This window comes from Rhea pennata, chromosome 2, assembly GCF_028389875.1.
Source record: "Rhea pennata isolate bPtePen1 chromosome 2, bPtePen1.pri, whole genome shotgun sequence".
NCBI lineage: Eukaryota > Metazoa > Chordata > Aves > Rheiformes > Rheidae > Rhea > Rhea pennata.
In genome coordinates this window covers 95,867,172-95,889,716 of record NC_084664.1, presented here as the reverse complement: position 1 = coordinate 95,889,716, position 22,545 = coordinate 95,867,172, and the positions used below count along the sequence as shown (strand labels likewise).

At 42.4% G+C, this 22,545-nt stretch overlaps 1 protein-coding gene across 4 annotated transcripts in view; it reads left to right on the top strand.

Moving 5' to 3' along the window:
* The first annotated feature begins 2,449 nt into the window (after positions 1–2,449).
* The window catches only part of HIVEP1 (HIVEP zinc finger 1), a 121,106-nt gene continuing 101,010 nt past the window's right edge, over positions 2,450–22,545 (top strand). For 2 of the 4 annotated variants that reach the window (XM_062569975.1, XM_062569972.1), the window contains exons 1-2: positions 4,130–4,321; positions 6,739–6,885. In XM_062569975.1, coding sequence (XP_062425959.1) covers positions 6,846–6,885 — 40 coding nt within the window. In that variant the 5' untranslated portion in view covers positions 4,130–4,321; positions 6,739–6,845. Of the gene's footprint in view, positions 2,515–4,023; positions 4,098–4,129; positions 4,322–6,738; positions 6,886–22,545 lie in introns of those variants that run through there. The other 2 variants (XM_062569973.1, XM_062569974.1) reach the window with 2 other exon arrangements.

Genomic DNA, 22,545 nt, shown 5'->3' with positions numbered 1-22,545 from the left:
ATAAAATATCTTCACATTTGATGCTCAATATAGTTAAATTTACCACAGTATTTCACATTCAGTATATACCAAGAATTCTAGTAAAGTTACATACTGTTCTACTAGAGATTTATCACGGGGTGCTTAACAATGAATTATTTAAAAGTACCTACTGTATCATGGTTTCCTGAGAGCCTAATGTGTGTGTGTGTATATATTTATACATAAAATACCTGTGAGCCATTATATGCTATTTTCTGAGCACACGGTTTCAAGTGTAAATCTAGAAGGTGTTTAAAAATAGGTGTCCTCCTGAAAATGCAGTGGTGTTTCAGAAGAAAAAAATCCTTAATAATTTTCCCCTGTTTAAACCACACACTCATTTGAAGGGAAACTCTATTCTGTAGGATTAGACAATTTTTTTATGTCTCTAAATTCTGTTATGAAGGATATTTTCAATGTGCCTGTTGATGTGGCATTTTAGGTCTTGGTGAATTCTTTTAAAAAATTTCCCTCATTTGCAGGTTTGAGAAGATTACTATACGCCTCCTACTAGCAATCATATGTAGTACTTTTTCCAAAGTACTTTACTGAGTGGGTACGCACTTCCTTTTTACTGATAGAGAAACAGACAGAAAAAGATGAAGTGGTCTCCAAGCTTACACAGCAAGGCAATAAACAGCTTCTTACATCATCTTTTAAAAGCTTCCCAGGGCCAACTTTAAAACTGGGTTTTCTGCTGAGATGGAGATGAGCCTGCTGGAGTGATACCAAGCTGGGCCAGAGACCACTCTTTGGGCCCTCCCCACTGTCTGCACATTAGAGATGAGCAAGCTAAGGCGTGTGACCAGCTCATAGCTGCCTCTTAGCCTGCTTCTTAAGATTCATAATAGAGATAACCTCACGGGCCAGACTTTCAGTTCCATTTTCTCTCTGACCAAATTAGCCCCCAGAATGATGTTACTGTGTTCCAGGGTCGACCAGCGGGCACTGATTTGACATGCCCTGTGTCTCGCTGGGGACCCGTCTCTTCTTTGACACCTTACGAGTCATTCTCATCAGACACGGGTGCTTGTTTGCTGATGAAGGGCCTCTATTACACTCCTGTGCGTACCCACACGGCAAGAGGACTGCATGGGATGCAGTTTGACTTCTCACAGTAGAAGCACAGTTTGCTGCTGGCTCCTGGAAGGCTGTTGCTGTCCTTCATGTCTACCTGCACATCTGAGCTTTGTGCTTACCTGGCTCCTTGCAGAGACTGCGGACTTAAAATTTCCCTCCATACCAGTGACAGCTGCGGTGGACCCTTCTTCTCCATCATGTAAGGAAGGACATCCTTTGAAGCTTCCTTACTTACAAAGGGAGTGACAATAGCCTGAAACTTTTCAGACAGTGTATAGAATAGGAAAGAGCAAGACTTAACGTTTTGCAAAGACAGAGTGTAAAGGACAGCTGAATAAAACAAGTGGAGACGTCACTTAATCTCAGGTTTGCAAACAGTCAGATTTGGTACACTCATTTAAGCTTAAGGCACCTGCAGGGCTATATTCATATTAATGTATTCAGGTTAACGGCATTTCTGTTGCTTAACAAGCCAAAGCTCTGGATCTAAAAGCCAGAGGCACATGTGGAAGACAAAAGCAAAGTCTCTACTAAAAAGTTCACCGTGTTCTTGTCTAAAAGGAAGAGTACGGGAATACAGTGTTTCTCCTGAGGATGCTCTTTGAGGATCTGATTTTTCCCCATAAATCTTTAATTAATAAATCTGTGTCAAATATTGCTTTTTAGCCTGACTACCAGGTTGCAAAATAGCCAGGCGCTTTGGGGAGGCGTTGTGTGCTCACTGCCGCCTTTTAGGTTGTGAGCGGCTCTGTCACTGCTGGGGCAGGAGGTAGAAAGGCTTAGCCACATCAGAGAGTCTGCCACTATTGCGGTGTACCGGTTTCCAGGAGAATTTAAGCGAGCTCAAGTGGAAAAACGGGCCGGAGACTGCGAGGTTGCCCAACAGCTCCGACAGAAGTGGTCGGCTGTCTGCAGAGAGCTCTGCACGGGTTACTCTGCCTCGGTTTCCGAGCCGTGAGGTGGGACAGAAGCACTCATATATCCCAGGAAAGCTGGCAGTGATTAGGTGAAAGCAGGCAAAAAAAAAAAAATCTCTGGAATTTTTTGGAATTTGGTCACGCAAAGGGAAGGGGCAGCGGGGCCCCGGCGGCGGCCAAAGCCCGGCGGGAACCCGCCGCCTCCCCCCGCCTCCGCGCACCGCTCCGCACACGCGGGCCGGGCCGGGCCTGCCCGTTCCCGCAGCGCCGCGCACGCCAGCAGCTGATGCAGGAAACCAGCGGCCGCGGCACAGCCCCCACCGGCAAAAACCCGCGGCCCGGGCCAAAAAAGGGGCGCCGCGGCGGAGGCGCCTCCTCCTCGTGTTTCCTCTCCCGCCCACTTCCAGCCGCGCAGGGGGGCGGGGGGGGGGGGTTGCCGTCGGCTTTTGTCGCCCGGTATGAAAAGTTTGGCTGCGACAGGATGCGCGGGGCGGCGGTGAGTTTCCCCCGGCGGCGCCGGGGTGCCGCGGAGGGGGCGGAGGGCGCCGCGGGGAAGCCGCCGGGGCAGCGGCGGCGGCGGCGGGCGGCACCTCCGGGATCTCCGCCTCGGCGGCGGCGGCGGCCCCGGCTCTGTGCCTACGTGTGTCCGTGTGCCGGTGCGCGCTGCCCCGTGGCCGGGCCGCGGCAGGGGGGAGCGCGACTCACACACACACACACACACACACACACACAGACGCACCCCGCACACGCTCTGGCGGCGCTGCGGCCGCGGCGGGGCGGGCGGAGGGGAGAGGTGCGCGGCAGCGTATTTATTTGGGGGCCGACGGCTGCCCCGTCCCTCGTGTCGTTTGTCCCCCTCCCCAACCCCCCCCCCCCAACGGGGCCGGCCGTGAGGAGAGCGGCGGGGCCGCGCCGCGCTGCGAGGAGCGTTAGGCCGCGGCGGTTATTTCGGCGGGGGGGGGGGGGGAGGGGAGGGGAGGGGAGGGGGGCCGGGGCGGGGTCTCGCGGCGACCCCAACGGCCGGGCGCGGCGCGGTGCCAGGCCGCGGGGCCGTTTGCCGCCGCCGCCGCCGCCGCGCGTGTGCGTGCGCGCGCGCGCGCGCGCGCGGCGGGTAACAACCGCCGTTCGCGCGGCGTTTGTTGTGCCTCGTTCGAGTTTCACTTCTGTGCCGCCCCCGGCGGGCGCCGAGGAAACCCCCTCGGTGACCCCTCCCTCCCGCTCGCTGACCCCTCCCCCGCGCACCCCCCCCCTCCCCCCCACACACACCCTCTCCGCCCGCGCCGGCAGGGGAAGGGGGCGGGGCCGGGAGACCCGGTGACGTCACTGCTCCGGCCGCGCTTCCTGCAATAGAAAGTGAGAGAAGGTAAAACACCCCCCTCCCCCCCGCCCCTCCCCCCTTCACCCCCCCCCGCCGGGCCAGGCCCGCGCCGCCGCCTCGCGCCCCTCCCCCCGCGGGTGACCGGGGCGCGGGGGGAGGGGGGAGGGGCGCGGCGCGGGGAGGCGCGGGGAGGAGCGCGGAGCAGCGCGTCTCTCCCCGAGGGGAGCCCCACGGGCGCGCCGGGCCCGCCCCCGCCGCGTCCCCGCCCCGGGCCGCAGGCAGCCATCCCGTCCGTCCCCTCCCGCCTGTCAGCGGGGTTCCCTCCCCGCCGGGCCCGGGCGGGGGGGAGGGGGGGGCGCGGAGGCACCCCGGGGCGAGCGGGGATGGTCGGGGCGGGCCGGTGCCGGGCTGAGCCCGGTGCCGGGGGAGGGGTCTGCGGAGAGGGGGCGGGGGGCGGACGGAGAGCGCTGCCCGCGGGTGCCGGGGGGCTGTGCGGCGAGGGGCAGTGCTTGGGGGCTGGGGCGGGCGGCGCCTCCGCCGGCCGGGGGGATGTTGCGCGGAGGAGGGGTGTGAGCGCGAGTGTGCGAGCGCGAGTGTGCGCGGCGGCGGCGCAGGGTCATGTTTGTGTTTGAGGTTGTCAAGTGAAGGAGGCTCCCTGCCGCCGCCGCCGCCGCCGCGCAGGGGTCGCCGCGCTCCCCGGCCGCCGCCGCCGCCGCTCCTCGCGCCGCCATCAGCCGCCGCCGCGCCGGCCCCTCCGCCAGGTTTGCAGCGGGGTCCGCGGCGGGGCGGGGCGGACGCCGCGGCCTGGCGCCCCGCGGCGAGGTGGTTGGGGGGGGGGCAGGCCGGGCGCCTCCTCGCCGCTTCCTCCTCCTCTTCCTCCTCCTGCTGGTGCTGCTGCTCGGCGGCTGTCTGCGCCCCCTCCGCGGGGAGCTGCGGCAGACACAACACGGCGTGTCCTGCGGGCAGCGGGCGGCCGCAGCCCCAGGTAGGCAGCGCCGCGCTCGGGCTTGTTTGCTTCCCCGGGGGGAAGGCGGGGGGGGGCGGCCGGCTCGGCTCGGCTCGGCACGGCGCGGCGCGGCGCGGCACGGCGCGGCACGGCTCGGCTCGGCCCCTCCCGCGCCGCGGCCGGCCGGTGCCGGGCTGCAGCCGCTCTGCTCCCCCCGCTCCCCCGCGCGTGCAGCGCTTTGTTCGGTGCAGCGTTGCAGAGGGGTTTTCCCAGGCTCCTCCCTCTTTATTCATTCATGCTTTTTTTTTTTTTTTTTTTTTTTTTTTTCCCCTCCTTCCTCTCCTCCTGTCCTTCTCTCTCCCGTCTCCTCCTCTCTGTGCAACTGTGCTCGCACATACCGACGTTGCACGGGTCCCTCGGGCTCTGCGCTTGCAGCCGTCCCTCTGCCTTGTCGGTCTGTTCTGTAATCTGCAATTTTTGCGGGGTGGGGTGGGGGTGGGACACGACTGCTGGGATTGTGGAGGGCACCTTCTCTCTCTCTTTTTTCATTATTTAAATCAAGCAGGGAAACGACTTTATGTGGGTCTTTGCAGTATTTCTGCTATGGTTTTGTAGGGCCATCCCTCCCCAAAAGAATCCTGCTGGTGACCAGGTGAAATAGATAGTTTTAAAGCATAAAAAAGATGTCATTTGTGCTGCAAGGGAGCATCAGGAGGCGCTTACGGTTTGCGGATACCTGATACGTTTCAAACCCGTGCGCTTGAAATAGCTTACTGAAATAAGTGTCCGTGTTTATTATTTGTAAGGATGTCAGCAGAACACCCATACTTGCCAGCAAAACAAAATAAGGGATCAGAGGTGCTTGTTGCTTCAAGTAATGCTGGCCGTTTCTGTACCCTCCGAGTTTGTGTCTAAGAGCAGAACGTTCAAAACTTAGCATAAGATTTTATTTTGTTTCTAAATTTTTCTGGTACCTTTGCAGGTAAAGAAGCATATGTGAACAACTTGATAGTGCTGTGTGTGGTGTTTTGGATTTTTTCTTGTTTTCCCCCAAACATAACATCCTAGTAAAGAACCATTAGTCGGAAAATATTTTCCAGCCTTCCTTTGTGTCAGTCCTAGTCACTTTCTTCTCCTGTTCGGGTCTTTTTTTGCAGCAACAGACAAAAGAAACATTAAAAATTAATCATTATCTTCCTCAACAGTCTGTAGACTGAAGGGGTGGTTGTAAGCAACAGTCTATTTTAAGTGGTTTTGAATTCTGCTTTTGCAAAAACATTGTTATCTGTCTTAAAAGTAATCAGAACCCTGAGTTAATACTTAAATGATAAAGGTCCGACATACTTCATATTTCCTATTTTGGTTATCCTTTGCTAATGTGCCCATATTAAGGGCCACTGTATGATTTATATGCATTAAAAAAAAATTCTTCGTGGTGCTGATTAAAAGAAAGCTCTTAATCTGGGCTGGTGTTACTATGAATAGTATGTGAGTAGTGGTTAGCTTTTCATTTTGTTTAGCTGGAGTAGTGGAATCACACCAGTCACTTTCTTTTTTAAGTTCCTAAGTGTGAGTGGTTCACTCTAGTTTTGAGGGAGGTTTCAGTACAGGAAGATTTCAGAAGCTAAACAACATACTCCTTAAATGCAAAGTAAATCATAACACTATTTAATCTTGGGGAAAAATGTGGAGGTTTTGGGATGCAAATTTAGGTTTGTGCCCCTCCAATAGAAAATCTGTCCATTAAGCTATTAAAAGAATTCCACCTTCCATGAGATTTATGCATACTAGAGTTCACTGGCTGCACCCTCGTGTAAATGCAGGAACTGCTGCATGCCGATGCAGGAGCTTGCTTTGCAACGACTTGTACATGGGCTGAGAGTTGGTATGAGTCTGTGTTGTAAATTGATATTTCAGTAGAGTCCCCTGGGGAGCTCTTCTGGACTTGTTACAATTGCACACTCCAAGTAAGGAAACTGTGGAGATGGCTGATGTTACAAATCAGATGATTTGAGAGATGACTGCTGATGCAGTGGGTGTTTGCCCTTCCCCTTCCCTCCCCCATCCCTCTCTACACAAATGTAGATCTACTATTTTAAAGCCTGATGTGACTTTTTTTTTGTTTTTGTTTTTTTTTTTTCCACAGCACGCAGATTATTGGAAAATGTTTTCTGGGTAGAGAACACCTGACAAATGTGGAAAAGTGTCTTATCATGCCTCCAGAGTAACCCTAAAAGGAGTTTGATCCTCATTTAATTTTCTTATAATGTTGGAACATTTCACTCTGTACAGGATGGGCATAGAAGTTTTTGTTGCTCATCACTAGTTCCTGTAGCTATTTTAGGATGAAAGAGAGCAGATATCTTTGTTTTCCTTATTAATGCATACATCTCCATACATCTCTAACTTTTTTTTTCTTTCTCTCTCTCTCTCTCTTTCTTTCTCTCTTTTTTTAGCACACAGATTAACTGACTCCTTTGACAAGTTTATGGAACTGCCAGCTCTCTGCTTGCTGTATTTTTCATTTCTGAGAGGAGAAAGGGGTATATGAAATTAGAGGAAAATGCCTCGGACAAAGCAGATACATCCCAGAAACCTGAGAGGTATGTAGCTCTCAGCTAAGAAATAAAAGCTCTTGGGAAACTCAGTTGTAGTTTCAATTATTAACTTAATGGAATATATACTGAAGAAGTTTGTTTTGGTCCAAAAATATTTTACAAACAAGCGTTAGGAGTAACCTGTACGACTACAGTAATTTTAAAAGAAATAAGGGGAATCTGTTCTTATTCCTGTAGTCCGTGTGCTTGACAGCACTCTTGATATTCACCTTGCAGCAATGATCAGCATCAAACTTTGAAAATGCAAAGGAAGACATAGTTTCTTTACCAAATAATATGCAGCTGAACTACACAGAGGTGGGAAGTGTGTGTGATGTAGAAGCAGCCTGACATCTGACAGCTGATAGTTTTTTTTCTAAATAGTAATCAGTTTGGCTTGCTTTTGAGGGGATCAGACTCTTCTCCCATGCATGCCTCCCCTCTATTTATCATCTCTGTCACCTATGCTTCCTCAGCAATTTCTGGGTTTGACCTTGGTTTCCTCACTGCCCTGCTTTTACACAACCGAATTGGAGTTCTTTGGCTACAGAAAGGGACAAACGCATGGTTGGTCCACCAGCGGGTAAGCTTGTATGTGTAGGCATTTCCCTGAACAAAATCCCAGTGCACTTACCAGAGTTCAGGATTGGCAGATGAATGTGAGGAATCTGATCATATGATTATTTGTTACTCCCTTGGTAGTAGCAGCCCTGGAGGAATTAAGTGAGGGAAAAATACAGATTAGTTCAAGAGCAGAAATAAATGCCAAGGGAGAACATGCCTTCCCTCTGCCTGTACGTAGTTGTCATTTCTTTTTTTTTTTTCAACTGTAGATTTCACAGTTGCAGTATGTATGCATCCCTTTAGAAAATAAAAGCTATCGTAAATCTGCAAATACTGGTATAAAATTATAAGGGCAGAAACAGTATTTGATTCTGGTTTTAACTTTAAAAAAAGAAAAGAAAAAAAAGAAACAGAGGCAGGAGGAGGAAAAAAAGTGAGCCAGCACCCAACAAACACAGGCATTCATATACTTTTCTGTTTCAGTTAAAGGTAAAAGGCTCTTAAGTTCTAGTGTATACAGTTGTATCAAAGACTCTGTGTGTATGGACTGCGTGCCAGTATTAGTAAGAATCTCTGCTACTGAACACATCTTTGCTGTGCCTTTATTCAGGAAGTGCTGAGCAGCTTTGTTCCATGTGATAGTAAAGCCTCTATCACAGAGCAGGAATGGGCAAAAGGAGTGATGGGCACCTTGGAGTTCCTTAAATTTAGGAGCTGTTGTTTCCCCCTTCTTACGGAACTTGAAATGGTGAATTAGATCCTAATTCTTAATATTACTGCTTACCAGGTTACTGACATAGCAGATGTTATATTTTTCAATCAAATATGAAAATGATCTAATTTTTAGTGCCCTGTCTGATAACTCCTAAGTTCAAAGCAATATGAGAGCAGATAAGTCTCTTGTAAAGCTTTCTTGTATTTGTAATTTTGTACTCACTGAAGTAAATGCATTTAAAATAAATAATCTAATTAAACATTTAATTGTGCAAGAAGTGAATTGCTTTTTTTTTTTACTTTGCGTAATTTTCCCAGCCCTTTACTGTTACCCTCCCATAATAGCAGTTATCATCAGTTTCTATTCTTCTACAACTAATGGAGTTTTCCAGTAGATTAAGATGGATTAAATATTCAGAAAGTAAACGGAGGTATAAGCTGAGACCAGAATTTGAAGTGATGTTGGAACCTTTTGTTTACCGTTAAAGATGATGATAAAATTACACAGGTGCTGCAAACTTAAACATGTTGTGAGCATATATAGCTAGTATTCTGGGTTATTAGAGGTGAAGTGATTTGAAAAATTGGTTTACTTCTCATTAGATATGCCCTATTTCCATTTTTAGTCTAGATAATGAGTAAAACTGGATTTTAGTTCCTTTAGTCATTTTATGAGTCTCTGAGAAGATGGCAGAAAATTCTTGCTTAACTTCCAGATTATTGTTGAAATTTGAAGTGGCTGAAAAGCTTCCTTAGGTCTGGTTTCTGACAGCTTATTTTCATATGTTGAAAGTTTGGCCAGTCTTAAGTTGATGGTCTTCATTGTTTGAACTTTTAAAAATGTGTTGCATCTCTGGTGTAATTTACGGTAACTAGTGAAGCTAATTAGATCCACAAAAAGAGTAAATGTCTGTGATCTAAGGTAAAACTTAGTGAATTGTAAAATCATATAACTTTCAGAAGATAAAGGTGTAGGAGTAGGTGAACTTTATTTTTAGAATAAAAGGTATGTTAAAGTTGTCTAAACTTAATTTTTCTGCCTTTCTACAAAGAACACTCAGTGGCCTTCCCTGGCCTCTCTCTGCCTTGTTTCAACTCCCTTTGCTCTCTGGTTGCCCCACAGCAATCAACTCTGCAGTAGATTTAACTGGACTTGTTCAGAGCCCATCAATGTTTAACTTTTTAGCGCAGTCACCGTTGAACAGCCCTTGACACTGTCTATTTTGGTGTGCGTCAGATGAGTTTCTTGGGTTGCATTTGCAGTCTAAGTTAGTCTAGAAAATAAATAATTGAGTCCAGGAATCTAAAACGTATATACATTTTCTAATGAAAATATTTATTCTCCATTAAAAAAAAAAATTCTGGATTTCCTGAAGCATAGGAAGAAGTTTTAAAGACTTTCAAATTGTATGTGTTTGCAATAATTACCCATTTTTTTATGGTCTAGAGAAAACAGAGTACTCTTTGATATATATTCACACACACACACCCCTAAATACAAGATCTTTGGCAAAGAAGTATAAGACTTTTCTTTCTGTGATGTGACTTTATTCATTTTGTATACTTTTGTATACTTTTGAGAGAGCTTCAGCCTTTGTCAGGTTAGCAATGTCCCTAGTATTCTTCTCTGAAGATTAAAGCAAGTATTCTTCTCTGAAGATCAAATTTCTTAATTTTTTGTGCTGAGGTCTCCTTCCCCCTCCCCCTTCTCCATTTTCACTCTCTTTTTATAGATGAGTCAATATAGTGCTGTACTAACTGGACTTTACAGAAGGAAAAGAGCCGTATCAAGAGGAGAGGCTGAAGGAAGAATTGTTTTGCAAATAAAAACAGTAAAATAAAATGAGTTAGCCATCTGTTTTCATGGCTATGACTTTAATGCCTGACTGGGGCCAAGTGATGTGTTATATCTGAAGGATATTGATAAGGCATCTACTGCATTGCGCTTGCTTTGTTATTTTGTTTAGTCACATCAATCTTCCTTGTTTCTCATTGCAAATACATCCTTACGTGAAAAATATTACCAGTGTGACTGCTTTGGTCAGGAGTGTCGTGCACAGTATCAAACTCAGTCTCCTGACTAACTTAACAGTGATCTCCAGTGGTAAGGATAAGTGGTTAGAATCTGGGAGAATTTTCAGTTTTGCAGATCACAAAAAGCTATATCTTGAATGTATACAAATCCTCCAAACATTTAGTAGTTTCAAAAATAAAAGCCAAAGGTATACCTAGGAAAACACTTGTAGCCAAGTTACCTGTAAGTTACACTACTGGAACAGTTGTTCATCAGCAGATATTCCTGGTGTCATCATAGTCTATTGAATATTTCAGTAGCGTATCATATTTCTGACGGAGAGCATCATCACCCCTCAGAAAATAAGTGTGCTGTGAAAGAGGATAACCTCCCTTTTCTTCCAGAGGTAAGCTGAAAAAAAAAAAAAAAGACGGATCATTAGATTCTCTACTAGTTCTCAGGCATCCAAAGGTCATCTTTTCTTAACTTTATTTGTAAGACTTTGCCAACTGCTAAGAGACTGCTTTACATGCAGTTGTACTGTGTATCAGTTGGCCACGTAAATATACAGATGTAACAAACATTTCACAGAAGCAGTAATGTATTCCCAGAAGTACAGTTACATTAGAGAATCATGCTTTTAGCAGGGCTGAGTGGGCTTGGTTTGTTGTCAGATGGTTGTGATATAGAACGAAAAACAACTCATGTTTTTGTTTACTTAGACATATCCAGTTCTAGAGCTTAAAAAAGAAAAATTATTTATTATTGGTACAGTATTTAGCACCATGCTCTAATTCACAAGTACAAAATTGTAACAGATATTTTGATCTTAATCTTTCTATAGTTAAACTTTTTATTATTTTTTTAAAATACTGATTGCTACATCTATTTTTCCTTTTCAATCAAATATTTCAATTTGAAACAAATGATGGATGGGCCCTTAAAGTTTGAGAGCCTTCCCAATCTTTTAACACTTTGTATTTGCTAAGGAAATATGAGTATAATATGAGTAGCTTTACTTGATAGCTGTGCTGTAATCTGAGAAGTGTGCATAAGTTTGCTGGAAAGCTGGATACGTTCTGGGTCTTACGATTTCCAGAAGAGTTATGCATCTGTTGCGTCTTAACTGTAATTTAGTAAAAGCTCTTTGAATTGGTTTAAAATGATAATATGCTTTCAATGTTGACCTAGGCCTCTCTACATTAAAAACTAACAGGTTGATATTTCTTACTAGTGTTTGGGCATGTATTGTATATAACTTGCAAATCAATCATTGTGCTGTACTTTAATTCACAATATGCATCAAATGCATAAAAACCTCCCGGAGACTTCACGGAACTCCCATTTGTGACTGATACTTGTTCAGTTTAAAAGAAGTGTGCAAGCATAACATTAGACTCTTGGATCTTAGTACTGTTTCTGCCATATAAATAATGCTTCACTTCAGGGTATTTATGAGGTGCCATTGATGGCACATCAGAAGTGCTTATGCTTTGCATTCTGCAGTGTGCCCTTGGACATCTGTAAAAATATTGCAGAGAAGGCTTGGATACATATCTTGCTCAAATTTCTGGAGCATGTGTGTGACAAAGGAACAGGGAGTCTTAGCTCTGACTCAGTGACTTTATTATAGAAATATCCATTGATTTGGCAGCAGTTCTTGTTTCTGAAGATCAGATTATTTTTTTATCATTGCTTGTAGAAGCTACACTTAAGAACAAAACCTCTCTTCATAAAGCTGGAGAGAATACATGGTTCTGCTGGTGTATCACTAGCCTGAGTACTGGAAGATCTGCTTGTAATGTGTAGACCATGGAAGAAGTCAGTCTGTGCCTCAAATTTCTCGCCTGGGATGGTAATGTTTCTTTATCCCATCTTTTCTCAGTCTTGCCAACTAAAACTGTAAAATGTTTATGGCTGATAATTGCATCTTAATATGTGAATGTCCAACATCTTACTCATTAGAAAACAAGTACCTGAAGGGAGGGTGTCAAGGGGACAGGGACAAACTCTTTTCAGTTGTCCCGTGTGACAGGACAGGAGGCAATGGGCAGAAACTGAACCACAGGAAGTTCCACCTGACCGAGAGGGGGAATTTCTTCTCTGTGAGAGTGACAGAGCCCTGGAACAGGTTGCCCAGAGGTTGTGGAGTCTCCTTCTCTGGAGATCTTCAAGGCCCTCCTGGATGCAACCCTGTCTAACATGCTCTAGGTGACCCTGCTGAGTGGGGAGGTTGGACTAGATGATCTCCAGAGGTCCCTTCCAGCCTTACTGATCCTATGATCCTGGCCACAACTTTTAAATGTTATTGTAATGTATCTACATTATAATACATGTAATAATGTTTCCACATGAAAAAAATGTCTAAAATACTCTGCAGTGTTAGAAAGGCTGGATTTAAAGCTGTAATTTGTTACCCCTCCTCTTCACCTAACTTGTCCCTGACTCTCTATTACTTGTCTGTAAATTTGATCATGTGCGTCCTTTCAGCAGAGGGTCTAGTCCTGTCCACTGTACAGTATGGTTGGATCACAAGTGATGGAAAAATGCTGGCCGACGGTGGGTTGCAAGAGAGAATGGTAGGAGCGATAAGATTGTTTAATATTGCCCTGAAAGAACTGTATTTCATTCCTGCTTCTGCCTCAGTTTCTTGAGTGAGACTAATCAAGTCTATAAAGCAGATTATCTGCAGTATGCTGCTAATTGTGTGTTGTTTTTTTTCCAAGTCGAGACACTCAGACAAAAAAGTTGAGCTTTTGGAACTGTAGGTAGTCCACTATGTGTACAATTTGGATGTAAAATACCACCAAAATGCTAAGTACTTTCAAAAAACAATCTAGATGACTTAAGGTTTGAGGACCAAGGATTAGCCAACACTTTTGGCAAATCTTTTAATCTCTCTATGCCTCTGTTTCTTGCCTGTAAATTGGATATACCAGTACCACCTAAGCTTCCAAGGGTTCAGAAGATACAGTTTTTAGCATTGTGAAGTGCTCAGATAATGCTGTGGCCAAATAACGGAAAAGGTTATAACGAAACTGGTAGTCTTGCATTCAATTCAGGGTGTGCTGCAAATATAGCCTGGGGCCAAGCAATAAGTATAGTGCATTTTGTGCACTGAATGAGTTTGTGTAAACAACCTTAATTTTGGCATTCTCTAACTTCTCAGTGCTTCACTTTGCAATCTTAAGATTTAAAAAGTGTTCTTAAATGTTACTTCCTATCTTTTAAATAGCAAACAGAAAAAACAAGAAATTCTGTCATATTGAACCACAGTTCTTCTTATGAGTCATCAACATGTTGGGACCTCGTAACTGCAACTCAGACTTTTACTGCATGAGACATGTAACATACTGACTTACCCTATGTGGACTGGACATTAGAGAGTGGAGAAACAAATGCCATCAGTGAACTTTGCAGCACTTGTTTCTGTTTTTGAAAGCTGTTAGGAGAGAATATCTTTCAGGTCTTAGGAGAGAATGTCTTACAGGTTTTAAACATTTGTGCTGTTTTCTGTAATATCCAGGTTCTTGTTTGTGGCATAATCTTACAGAGTTTCAAATTGGTGCAGAGGAAGACTTGGCGGTGAGGGGTGAATATTCAGTACAGGAAAGAATCTTTAGAAAGGTGTATCTTTAATTTCATAATTGGTTTCAAGATCAGCTCAAGCCATTACTGCTGGCAGAGTGGTCTATCCCACTCCTCAGCCCTTTCTTCCCCACTTCGTGTTGCTCTTGCTCCCCTTGCTTGGGCTACCATCCGTGTGTAATCTAGCCTTGCAGTGGAAGAAATAGTTTTAGCTAAAATGAACTGGGCTAATTCAAAGATGAGAGGTGGGAGAGGTAAGTTTTTATCTGGGTCAGTTCCCCATTCCAGTACACCATGCTGCTACAGGAGTGGGTGCAGTGGCAGGGACAGACGGGGAAGGATGTTGCAAAGGCAACAGTAACTGTGACTGCTTGTACTTTTTCAGTCAGGGTCAGTTTTGTCATTTGGCCTCACAAATATCTGTGCTGGTGTGAAAGGTACAGAGGTGGAAATAAGCCTGGAGCAGGTAGAATTACAGGATTGCATTTTTTTTTTTCAGTGCCTGTGCTAACATATGTCAGCTTGAACTCATTGTGCAACTATGCTGGAAACCTCAATTTGCCGTGTATAAGCAGCAGGCTTTTCAGAACTTCTTAAATTGTCCAAAGGCAGGTATATAATTTATAAGGATAGCAAACGATCTGTTCCTTATTTCTTGTTTACTTGTTTTCCCTCTCTGTACTCTCTTCTATTGACAAATTTCAAAAGTGGGAAGTACTGGAGGTTCTTAATGAATGGCTTTAAGAACCTTAGTACCTGTAAGTAAGGAAGCAATTCAACTTTTCATATTTCTTTATGTTAATTAAGGGAAGAAAAAGGAGAAATCTGGCATAGAAGGTTTCACTCAGAATGGATAACGTTTGGCTGAGATTTAAGCAATTAAAAAGAGGCCCTAAGAAATTAACGTGACTGTAGCTGGCACTGTCAGCTTTGAATATGTATTTATAGACTTATGCATATGCACGCTAAATATTAGAAAAAGAAAGTGAGGATGCAAAGAGAATCTGCTGGATACATACAGTGGTGAAAGTAGGTGCTTTCAGAGAGAGTTGAAATAATTTGAAGAAGGATAAAAGAACGATATTCCAGGTAACTGGATTGCAGAGAAATATCTGTAAAAATGACTCTTGATAAAAGAATGGAGGAAGGAGCTTGGTTTTGGTCTCTTGATGGTAGAAAAGATCAGTTGACTGCTATGTAACAGAAATCATTAAAATTGTGGTTAGAATCAGGCTTAAGCTAGAAGGAATTAGTGAAAGGTAAGGTTAAAACAAATTGAATGCCTATGAACACAAAAAGCAGCAATGAACTGGGACCTGTATAAACCAGTGTGATTTCTGTGAGAATAAAGTGAAGTAGAAGCAACATGGATATAAAATTCTGTTTCACCCTCACATTTTGTGTCTTCTCTGTTGTTAATTGACTGTGCAGTAAAAAAATGCTGTAGAACTTGTGTTGTTGCTGATGCATGAAGTTCAGTGTGTTAGGAAAGCCAAAAAAGTAGTTGAGAAAAGAGAAACGAAAACTAAGATTTCATCAGAAGGTCTTTCAAGTATTTCTATTAAAACAAATAGTTGACTCTGGGATGAAACTGAGTTATTGAACTCAGGAGCAATTATATGAGTTGGGCTTTCATAAGCATGTTTAGAAGAATATGACCTTTTTTTTCTTTCACTCTCTCTCTTTTTTTTTTCTTTTAAATCCTTGCAACTCAGAATTGGTTTTGAGTGAGTATAAGATAACAGTTTTAATATCTTGGGTGGGGGGAAAGAATTCTGTTTAAATGAATAAGTAGATGAATAATAGCTAACTTCTAATGTGTAACCATCAGAGGTTATCATGTAAATAACAAGCTGCTGGATAGACTGAAATAGCTTAGATGAGAGAGCAGCCTCACAGTTTTACAATCATTTATGTCTTAAATGTCCATTATGAAAAATGGTTAAGGTTTATAGTCTCATATTTTCCTTAATTACTTTTTCTTATTTTAAAAAACTCTTTGTTTATAATCAAGTCAGGATTTTCCAATTTTGCACATATCAATTCAACAGGCTTAGCAGTTGTGTACTTTCTAATTTCATAGATCTTCTGTTACACCTAGCCCAATAAATTTTCCAAGAGCATCGTTGCCATTAAAAAACCTTGTTGCAGTGAATTTGCTTTAAGAAAAAAGTATAAATGAATTTGAAGCATACTATTATTTCTTTCAAATTGTGCATTAGATCTGTATTACGGTGTTTGAAAAGCGTTTTGTGTTGAGCACTCACCTGCTGCCTCAGAGAAGTCTCCTAGGACTCTGGGAAGGAGTCCTTGCGCCCTTGGCAGCGTTGAGCTGTGCGGTGCCTCCCTCAGCTGCGTACGGGTAGCTGCAGCGGCGCGCAGCAGCCTGCGCATCAGCGAGTAGCGTCCGTTTGCCGGGACCCTTTTACGCAATTGCCAAGGAGGGGAGAAGCGTTTTGTTCTCTTTGTCACCAGAACAGCCTCTTTGTAGTCCGACTTTATGTGCTCAAGAAGCTTAGGAAAAGACTAGTTTTCTGAGGGAGTTTTTGTTTGTTTTAAATCTTTTCAGTGCAGAAGGCCTGTATTTTGAATTTCTTATGTTCAAACAATTTGATTTCAAACTTCAAAATACTGTAAATGTTTATGCTAGAAAACATAAAGGAGAATTTCTAGATCTACACATTTTCAAGGAGCTCGTTATGCAAATATATTTCCTAGACTTGTTCGCTCAGATGTATGTTGGACTTCTATAGCAGAAATTCTAGTTCAGTGTTTATAAAGAGAAAAATACAGGCACTCTGCTCCAGTTGGAAATGTAAGATTTTCCTTTCTATGTTAAAACAGATGAATAAACTGAACTTTAAATTTCCAAATAAGATGAGCTGAGCAGAGTGCAGTCTTTCCCTCCACTTGCTTAAATGCATTATAACTCAGAATATTTACATCAAGAAGAAGCAGCAGGGGAAAAATGGCTGGGCAGATGTTTGGAGTCTTCTGTGACACATTTTTGGGGGAAGTGGGGAAGCTCTTGTTTAGTAGGCTAGGCAACACTGTTTGTTTTATATAAATACTTTTAAAATATCCTTAAAGTTCCTTCAGAATGAGATTGCTCAGAGAATATGCTGACTTTGCAATTCCCTTATGACCTTTGGTGGTAGACTGAAAAAGAAATGTGTCTGTAATGGTCCACAGCCTGTGAAAAGTGAAAGGAAGGTTTTTGTTAGGAGGGTTTTTGTTACGACAAACTTGAAGTCTGTGTACTTGAACGTTTCACTTTTGACTTAAGACTTTGTTGATACTAATATAATTGGTTCTGGTTAATGTAATAACTTGGATTTAATATCCTTAATTACCAGCAGAAGTAGTGAGTAGATAATGCATGTTAAATAGGACTGTACGCTCGTGTGTTAAAATACTTGGTGAACCTCCTTTTCCCCTCACTGAATTTTTGTATGTTTGAAAGATAACATTATCCAAAGTCCCTTTCGTAAGTCCTGGGCAGACCTCGGGGGTTCAAACTGTGAAAGGTTTGGAAACAGATGCAGAGAGGAAAAGTAGTGGTGCAGTAGGATCCTGTGGTATAATGTAGCTACAAAACAACAGTGTGTGTGTTCCTAGTTACCTATGAAATATGTGGCTTAGGTCCTGCCAGAAGTGGTAGTCATGGAATATCCAGAACACACCGCATGACTTCCTCTGATTCTTGGCCTAACTTTTTGGGGTGGGAAGTGGCATAAGTTAGTGTTGAACAGTATTGTTTTTAACAACTGAGCTCTGTTAAGTCATATGGGAGATCATATGCTTATTCTTACCCTAAAGATTGCAGTGCAGACACGATGTGGAGCCAGGAAAAAAATGTGTTTAGAAATGGCACTTAAAATATAACTTCTGTGATGTCTTGGCTATTCCTCTCCCTACATGGAGTCACTAGCAGTTGTGCTGGTTGAAGAGGAATACATGTCTCTTGCATAGCAGATGTACAAATTTATCCCTTCTCCTTTTGAACCTTTTTCTCTTCTTCAGGATTGCTTATAGAAAGGAGTATTTATGTCTCGAGTCTGTCAAGAAAACACAATGGTGTATGTATTAATAGTTCTTAAAATATTTTACTCCGTAATTTTTATTAGCAAAATATGTTGTATTTAGCCAAGCTAAATAAGTATGTTGTAATAGTTTGATGTGTTGAATCTTAAAAGAGAAATGCCTCCTTCAGTAAAAAGACAATGCTTTTATGACAAGGAGGCAGATTAAGAACTACAAAAATACTAAGTTTTATTACAGGGCTGGTTTAATAATTTTCAAATAAATGTATGTGTGATGTACACAATGGGCTTGATGAATTTGTCTCAAGTACTGCAGGTATTTGTGAGGGGAGTAGGAGAGTAGCTTTTTTTCAGTAGTGAGTAGATAATGCATGTTAAATAGGACTGTATGCCCGTGTGTTAAAATACCTGGTGAACCTCCTTTTCCCCTCACTGAATTTTTGTATGAAGCATTTTGTTGATCGTTCTTCCCTCTGCTGTTTTTTTCTTCCTTTTAAACAAAGTATATTTCTGAGCCAATAAAACCATTTATTTTAGAACATTGATTATATGTGTTATAGACGCATATGTGGACATATGTACATTTCAAAATAGTATTCTTGTATGCATTTGCCTTTTTTCTCAAAATTCTGGAGACAACCTGAAACAGTGATGTAATTTATGGAGATATGAGGAATTACTGTTCTAGGTATGGTATAATTTTACTTTTGTCAGACTTATGAAATACCATTTATCTTATGAAACTTTATTTGAGAGGTACTTATTAAAATTGCTTTTGAATCTGCCTATCATCCTTAAGAGCCCTGATCACAGACAAGAAATCCATTCCTGTTAGTGGTGGAAAGAAAGAGCGTACTTTTTGTTTGGCTGATAAACGGAGATCTCCTTTGCTGTTCAGATGGTGAATCTTCTCTCCTTTAGGGTCATTAAGTAAGCTAGTCATTAGGTTTACTCAGAAGCTCTACAGTCTGTCCAACAGTTTATGGTTTTCTGAAGCTTTCAGGTGTCTTTACTCTGCATATGCAAGAATACTATAAAGATAAATTGTGAAATTCTTTGATGAAGCAAACTGGAATCTCCTGCTCGTGGCCTTTGCCTGAGGGATCTCGTATCCCGGAATGAAAGGGCATCACTAGACAGATCAGGGCATATCTAAGTGATTATAGTAAGTTTTCACAGACATCAAGGCAGGATATGACCTCTACATAAAACTGATTTTAATTGTTAATATTTGTTTCCAGTATCTTGTGGCTGAATTCTATCATACCTTAAAATAAAAAATCCTTTTTTTTTTTTTTTTTCCTTTTTTCCCCTTCTCCCAGGTGGTACTTTGGTACTTCTGTGTTTTTCTTCCTCCTCGGTACTTTTTCTCTTCTGTGATTCTTTTTTCCCAGAGTGACTTCCCGTTCTCATTATCTATGGATATTACTTCTATTCTTTTACTATTCTGCCTGCTAAATGCAAATATTACCAAAAGTCCAATGGGTATTTAAGAAACAGGAAAATTCACTGTGTCTTTTTATTCTTCCCTGATATCTCCTCTTGCTTGTCAGTCTCCCAAATATTTGATACTGCTAACATCTTATATGTTTTGCATCTACAGCTTTGTTCTGGAAGTAATCCTAAGTGTTTCTACTGAAGTAACTCTAATCTTACATAAGCTTTTAAAACAAATATGATTAACAAAATATGTCCGTCAGGAATAAAATCTTTAAGATACTTTGACACATAAAATTGCCTGTAGAGTAGCATGGTGAACTGAGGATCAGAGGTTTGAATACTGTGATATGAGTCTGTAACATGTTACATGTAACATATTTGAAAATTAAACCTATTATTTTAGGTAGTATTTCTACAGTCTGTTCAAGATAAAAGAGCAAGTGTGTGCCTATGGCTGCATTTCTAGTACATCTGTACAAACACAGGACTGTTCGGAGTGCAAGTTAAGTGAATTTTGAGATAATTTTTCCAGCTTCTGCAGTAGTTTTTATACATTTTTGTTTTCCTGTTATTGTAAAAGCTCATAATCCCTCCATTCTGTAGAAAATTCACATTTCAACAGCTTTCCTTTTGAGTGATTAACCTCTGTGCTTCAATAAAATGCTGACCAAATTTGTGTACTGGATATCCTGTTTCATTTTCTTTAGCTGTCAGAGAGAACTTCGTAAAAGAAAGGAGAGCACGTGATGAGCAGACTTGTGCGCCCCACGTACCTTCCAGCTCGTTTTCTGTGTGTGCTTGTGGGATGGTGGGCAAAAGATAGATTGAACGTGTTTTGACTTTCTAGCACGCCTTAGTGTGTCTCCTGCATTGGGACAGTGAGAGCTTGTAAACACAGCTTGTCCACTTCTGAGTTTGCGTTTGGCTGGGAAATCCCACTCTGCACAGCAGTAACCATAGCTCACTGACGTTGGCTTTCTGTAGTTGGATACGTTAACCGTAACAAGCTATTTAAAAACCTTAGATACAGGGTGGAGTCTGAATCTTAAAGTCTTATTGGTAGAAAATAACAGCTTGAAAGGGATGTACCAGCGAGTGTTTTCCAGAGCTGAAAGTTTCTGGCTAACTGCTTATTTCTGTTACGACATTCAGGGCCTTAAAATGTTTTAAAATTTCCTCATGTAAAGAAAAGGGACAGGGGAAAAAAAGAAGCCTGTTTTAAAGCTCACAGAAAGGCTTGGCTTAGATGCAGTCACCTACTTGTTACCTGCAAGCTGATTTGAATCCTGCATTTCTGGTAAACACTGATGTAAAACATCTCTCTAGAGCCAATATTATAATTAATCTTTTTTTTTTTTTTTCTCATCCATGAGGCTTTAGAAACATAGTTTTGGCAACAGTAATTAAGACAGAATTTTACCAGAGAACCCCCGGTAAATGGAAGGAAAACTAGTAATGAACTTCTAATTAATAGATCTGCATTCTGTTATTTAAATGTTTATATCCTGAAGAACTGTGCATATACTGCATTTAAGTATGCAGTTTGGCTTTTACAGGGTTTGAGGCATGGAGAATGGAGATAATCATTCAAATGCTAAAGACTGTGTGTGTTGGGGAGGGGGGAATGCACAGGATATGATTTCCCCCTTCTCTCTCTCCTCCCTCCACCCCCACAACCCCCAGTCTTGTAAAGTGATATCTATATGACCAGTAATTTCACTTAATGGTGGAATTTTGGAGTTCCTTAGTCAGATATGGGTAAAGGAAAAGTTTCTTTTGCAACTTCTGCTTAGCATAGAAAAGGTTCAAATTATATTTTAACTAAAGTGTAAAGTTAAGGCTTTTGTTCATGTACTAGATGCCTCCTGCTTCTTATTTTGTCAAAGGCAAAGAAAGGATTGAGCATGTGCAGATGTTTGAGATGTTTTTTCAGGATTAGTTTAGGAAATTGCTAACTTTTGATGGCATCTGTTCATTTATATCTGCATTTCTATTGCAGTATTGCTTCATATACATAGCAGAATAGTTGGGGTTTTTATATGTTCATAATGTTTTATTCTTTCCTTTGAATGATCCAAATACTGACTGTTAGGTACCACACTATAGTGGTTTATTTGTGTTGCGAAATTGAGACTTTTGACCTAAAGAGTATCTATATCTTTCTGGGTTGCAGTTCCTGGCTGCAACCTGGCTGATGAGAAACTGACTGATTCAACAGAAAGGTTGGCCTGCCACGTAAGCATGCAATAAAAAATGAGCATCTGACAGCTCTGTGGCTTAAACCAGTGGATCTGACACAAGCATATGGAAAATTCATGCAACAGGGATACTGTATCAAAACAAATTCTGCAGAGAGGCAAACCCAAATCCTTTCCCTCCCTTCCTCCCTCCTTTGCTTTCCCATGACTCTTTATTTCTACACTGTTTGCTTCTCATCTGTGGCATTTAAAATGGTTACTATTTAAAAGATGATACACAAATATTGAACAATTGCTCAAAAATTTTTAGATAAAATGAGTAAACTTTGAAAGAGAATATTCAAGTGGAGATGCCATCAAGAAGGTGAGGGGCTTTTGGAAAGCCATACTCTCTCTTCCATTTAATGTGACTGTCCAAAAGGAGAGAGAACATAATGCAATTATTTGAAGGAGAGTTCATACATAGAATAATTTGAGTTTGTTTTCGTTTTAGTGTGTGTCCTACATATATGCAAAGCCATCCAAAGGAAATGTAATTTTCTTTCTGTGCCATTTGATTACACTCCCCTTTTCCCTCCCCCCCCCACCCAGTATATTTTTGTTGTATTGATTTTGAAATGCTTTAGAAGACTTTGAATTAGTCTTCTACCTGGGGTTACAGAATGAAGACTTCTGTTAACACATGTTGTTTTGGGTGAACTGGCAATGATTTGTGAAACTGTGAAGGAATAGAAATAAAAAATTACTTTTTCTCCTATCAAGGAAATCTGTAATTGTGCCAACTTACTTTGTGTTTCACAGACATTTATTTTTTTAATCCCCCTTTATATCAACTGCTTTTAAATTTGTTATACCTAAGCAGTACCAAAAATAAGTAATTCACAACTGTCAGTCTTTTTGCATATATAATATCCAGACTACTCCGTGCTCCATGTTTGACTATTATATTAGCATTGAAGTACCATTCATGCAGCTGGCTTTCTGCTACCTCTGCTGAGAAGAAAACTGAAGAAAATAACTAGAACTGACTTCAGCATTCGCTGTGTCATTTTTCTCTATCATCCTTGAGCTAGTCCAAAATCAAAACAATTAAATAGTAGCATTT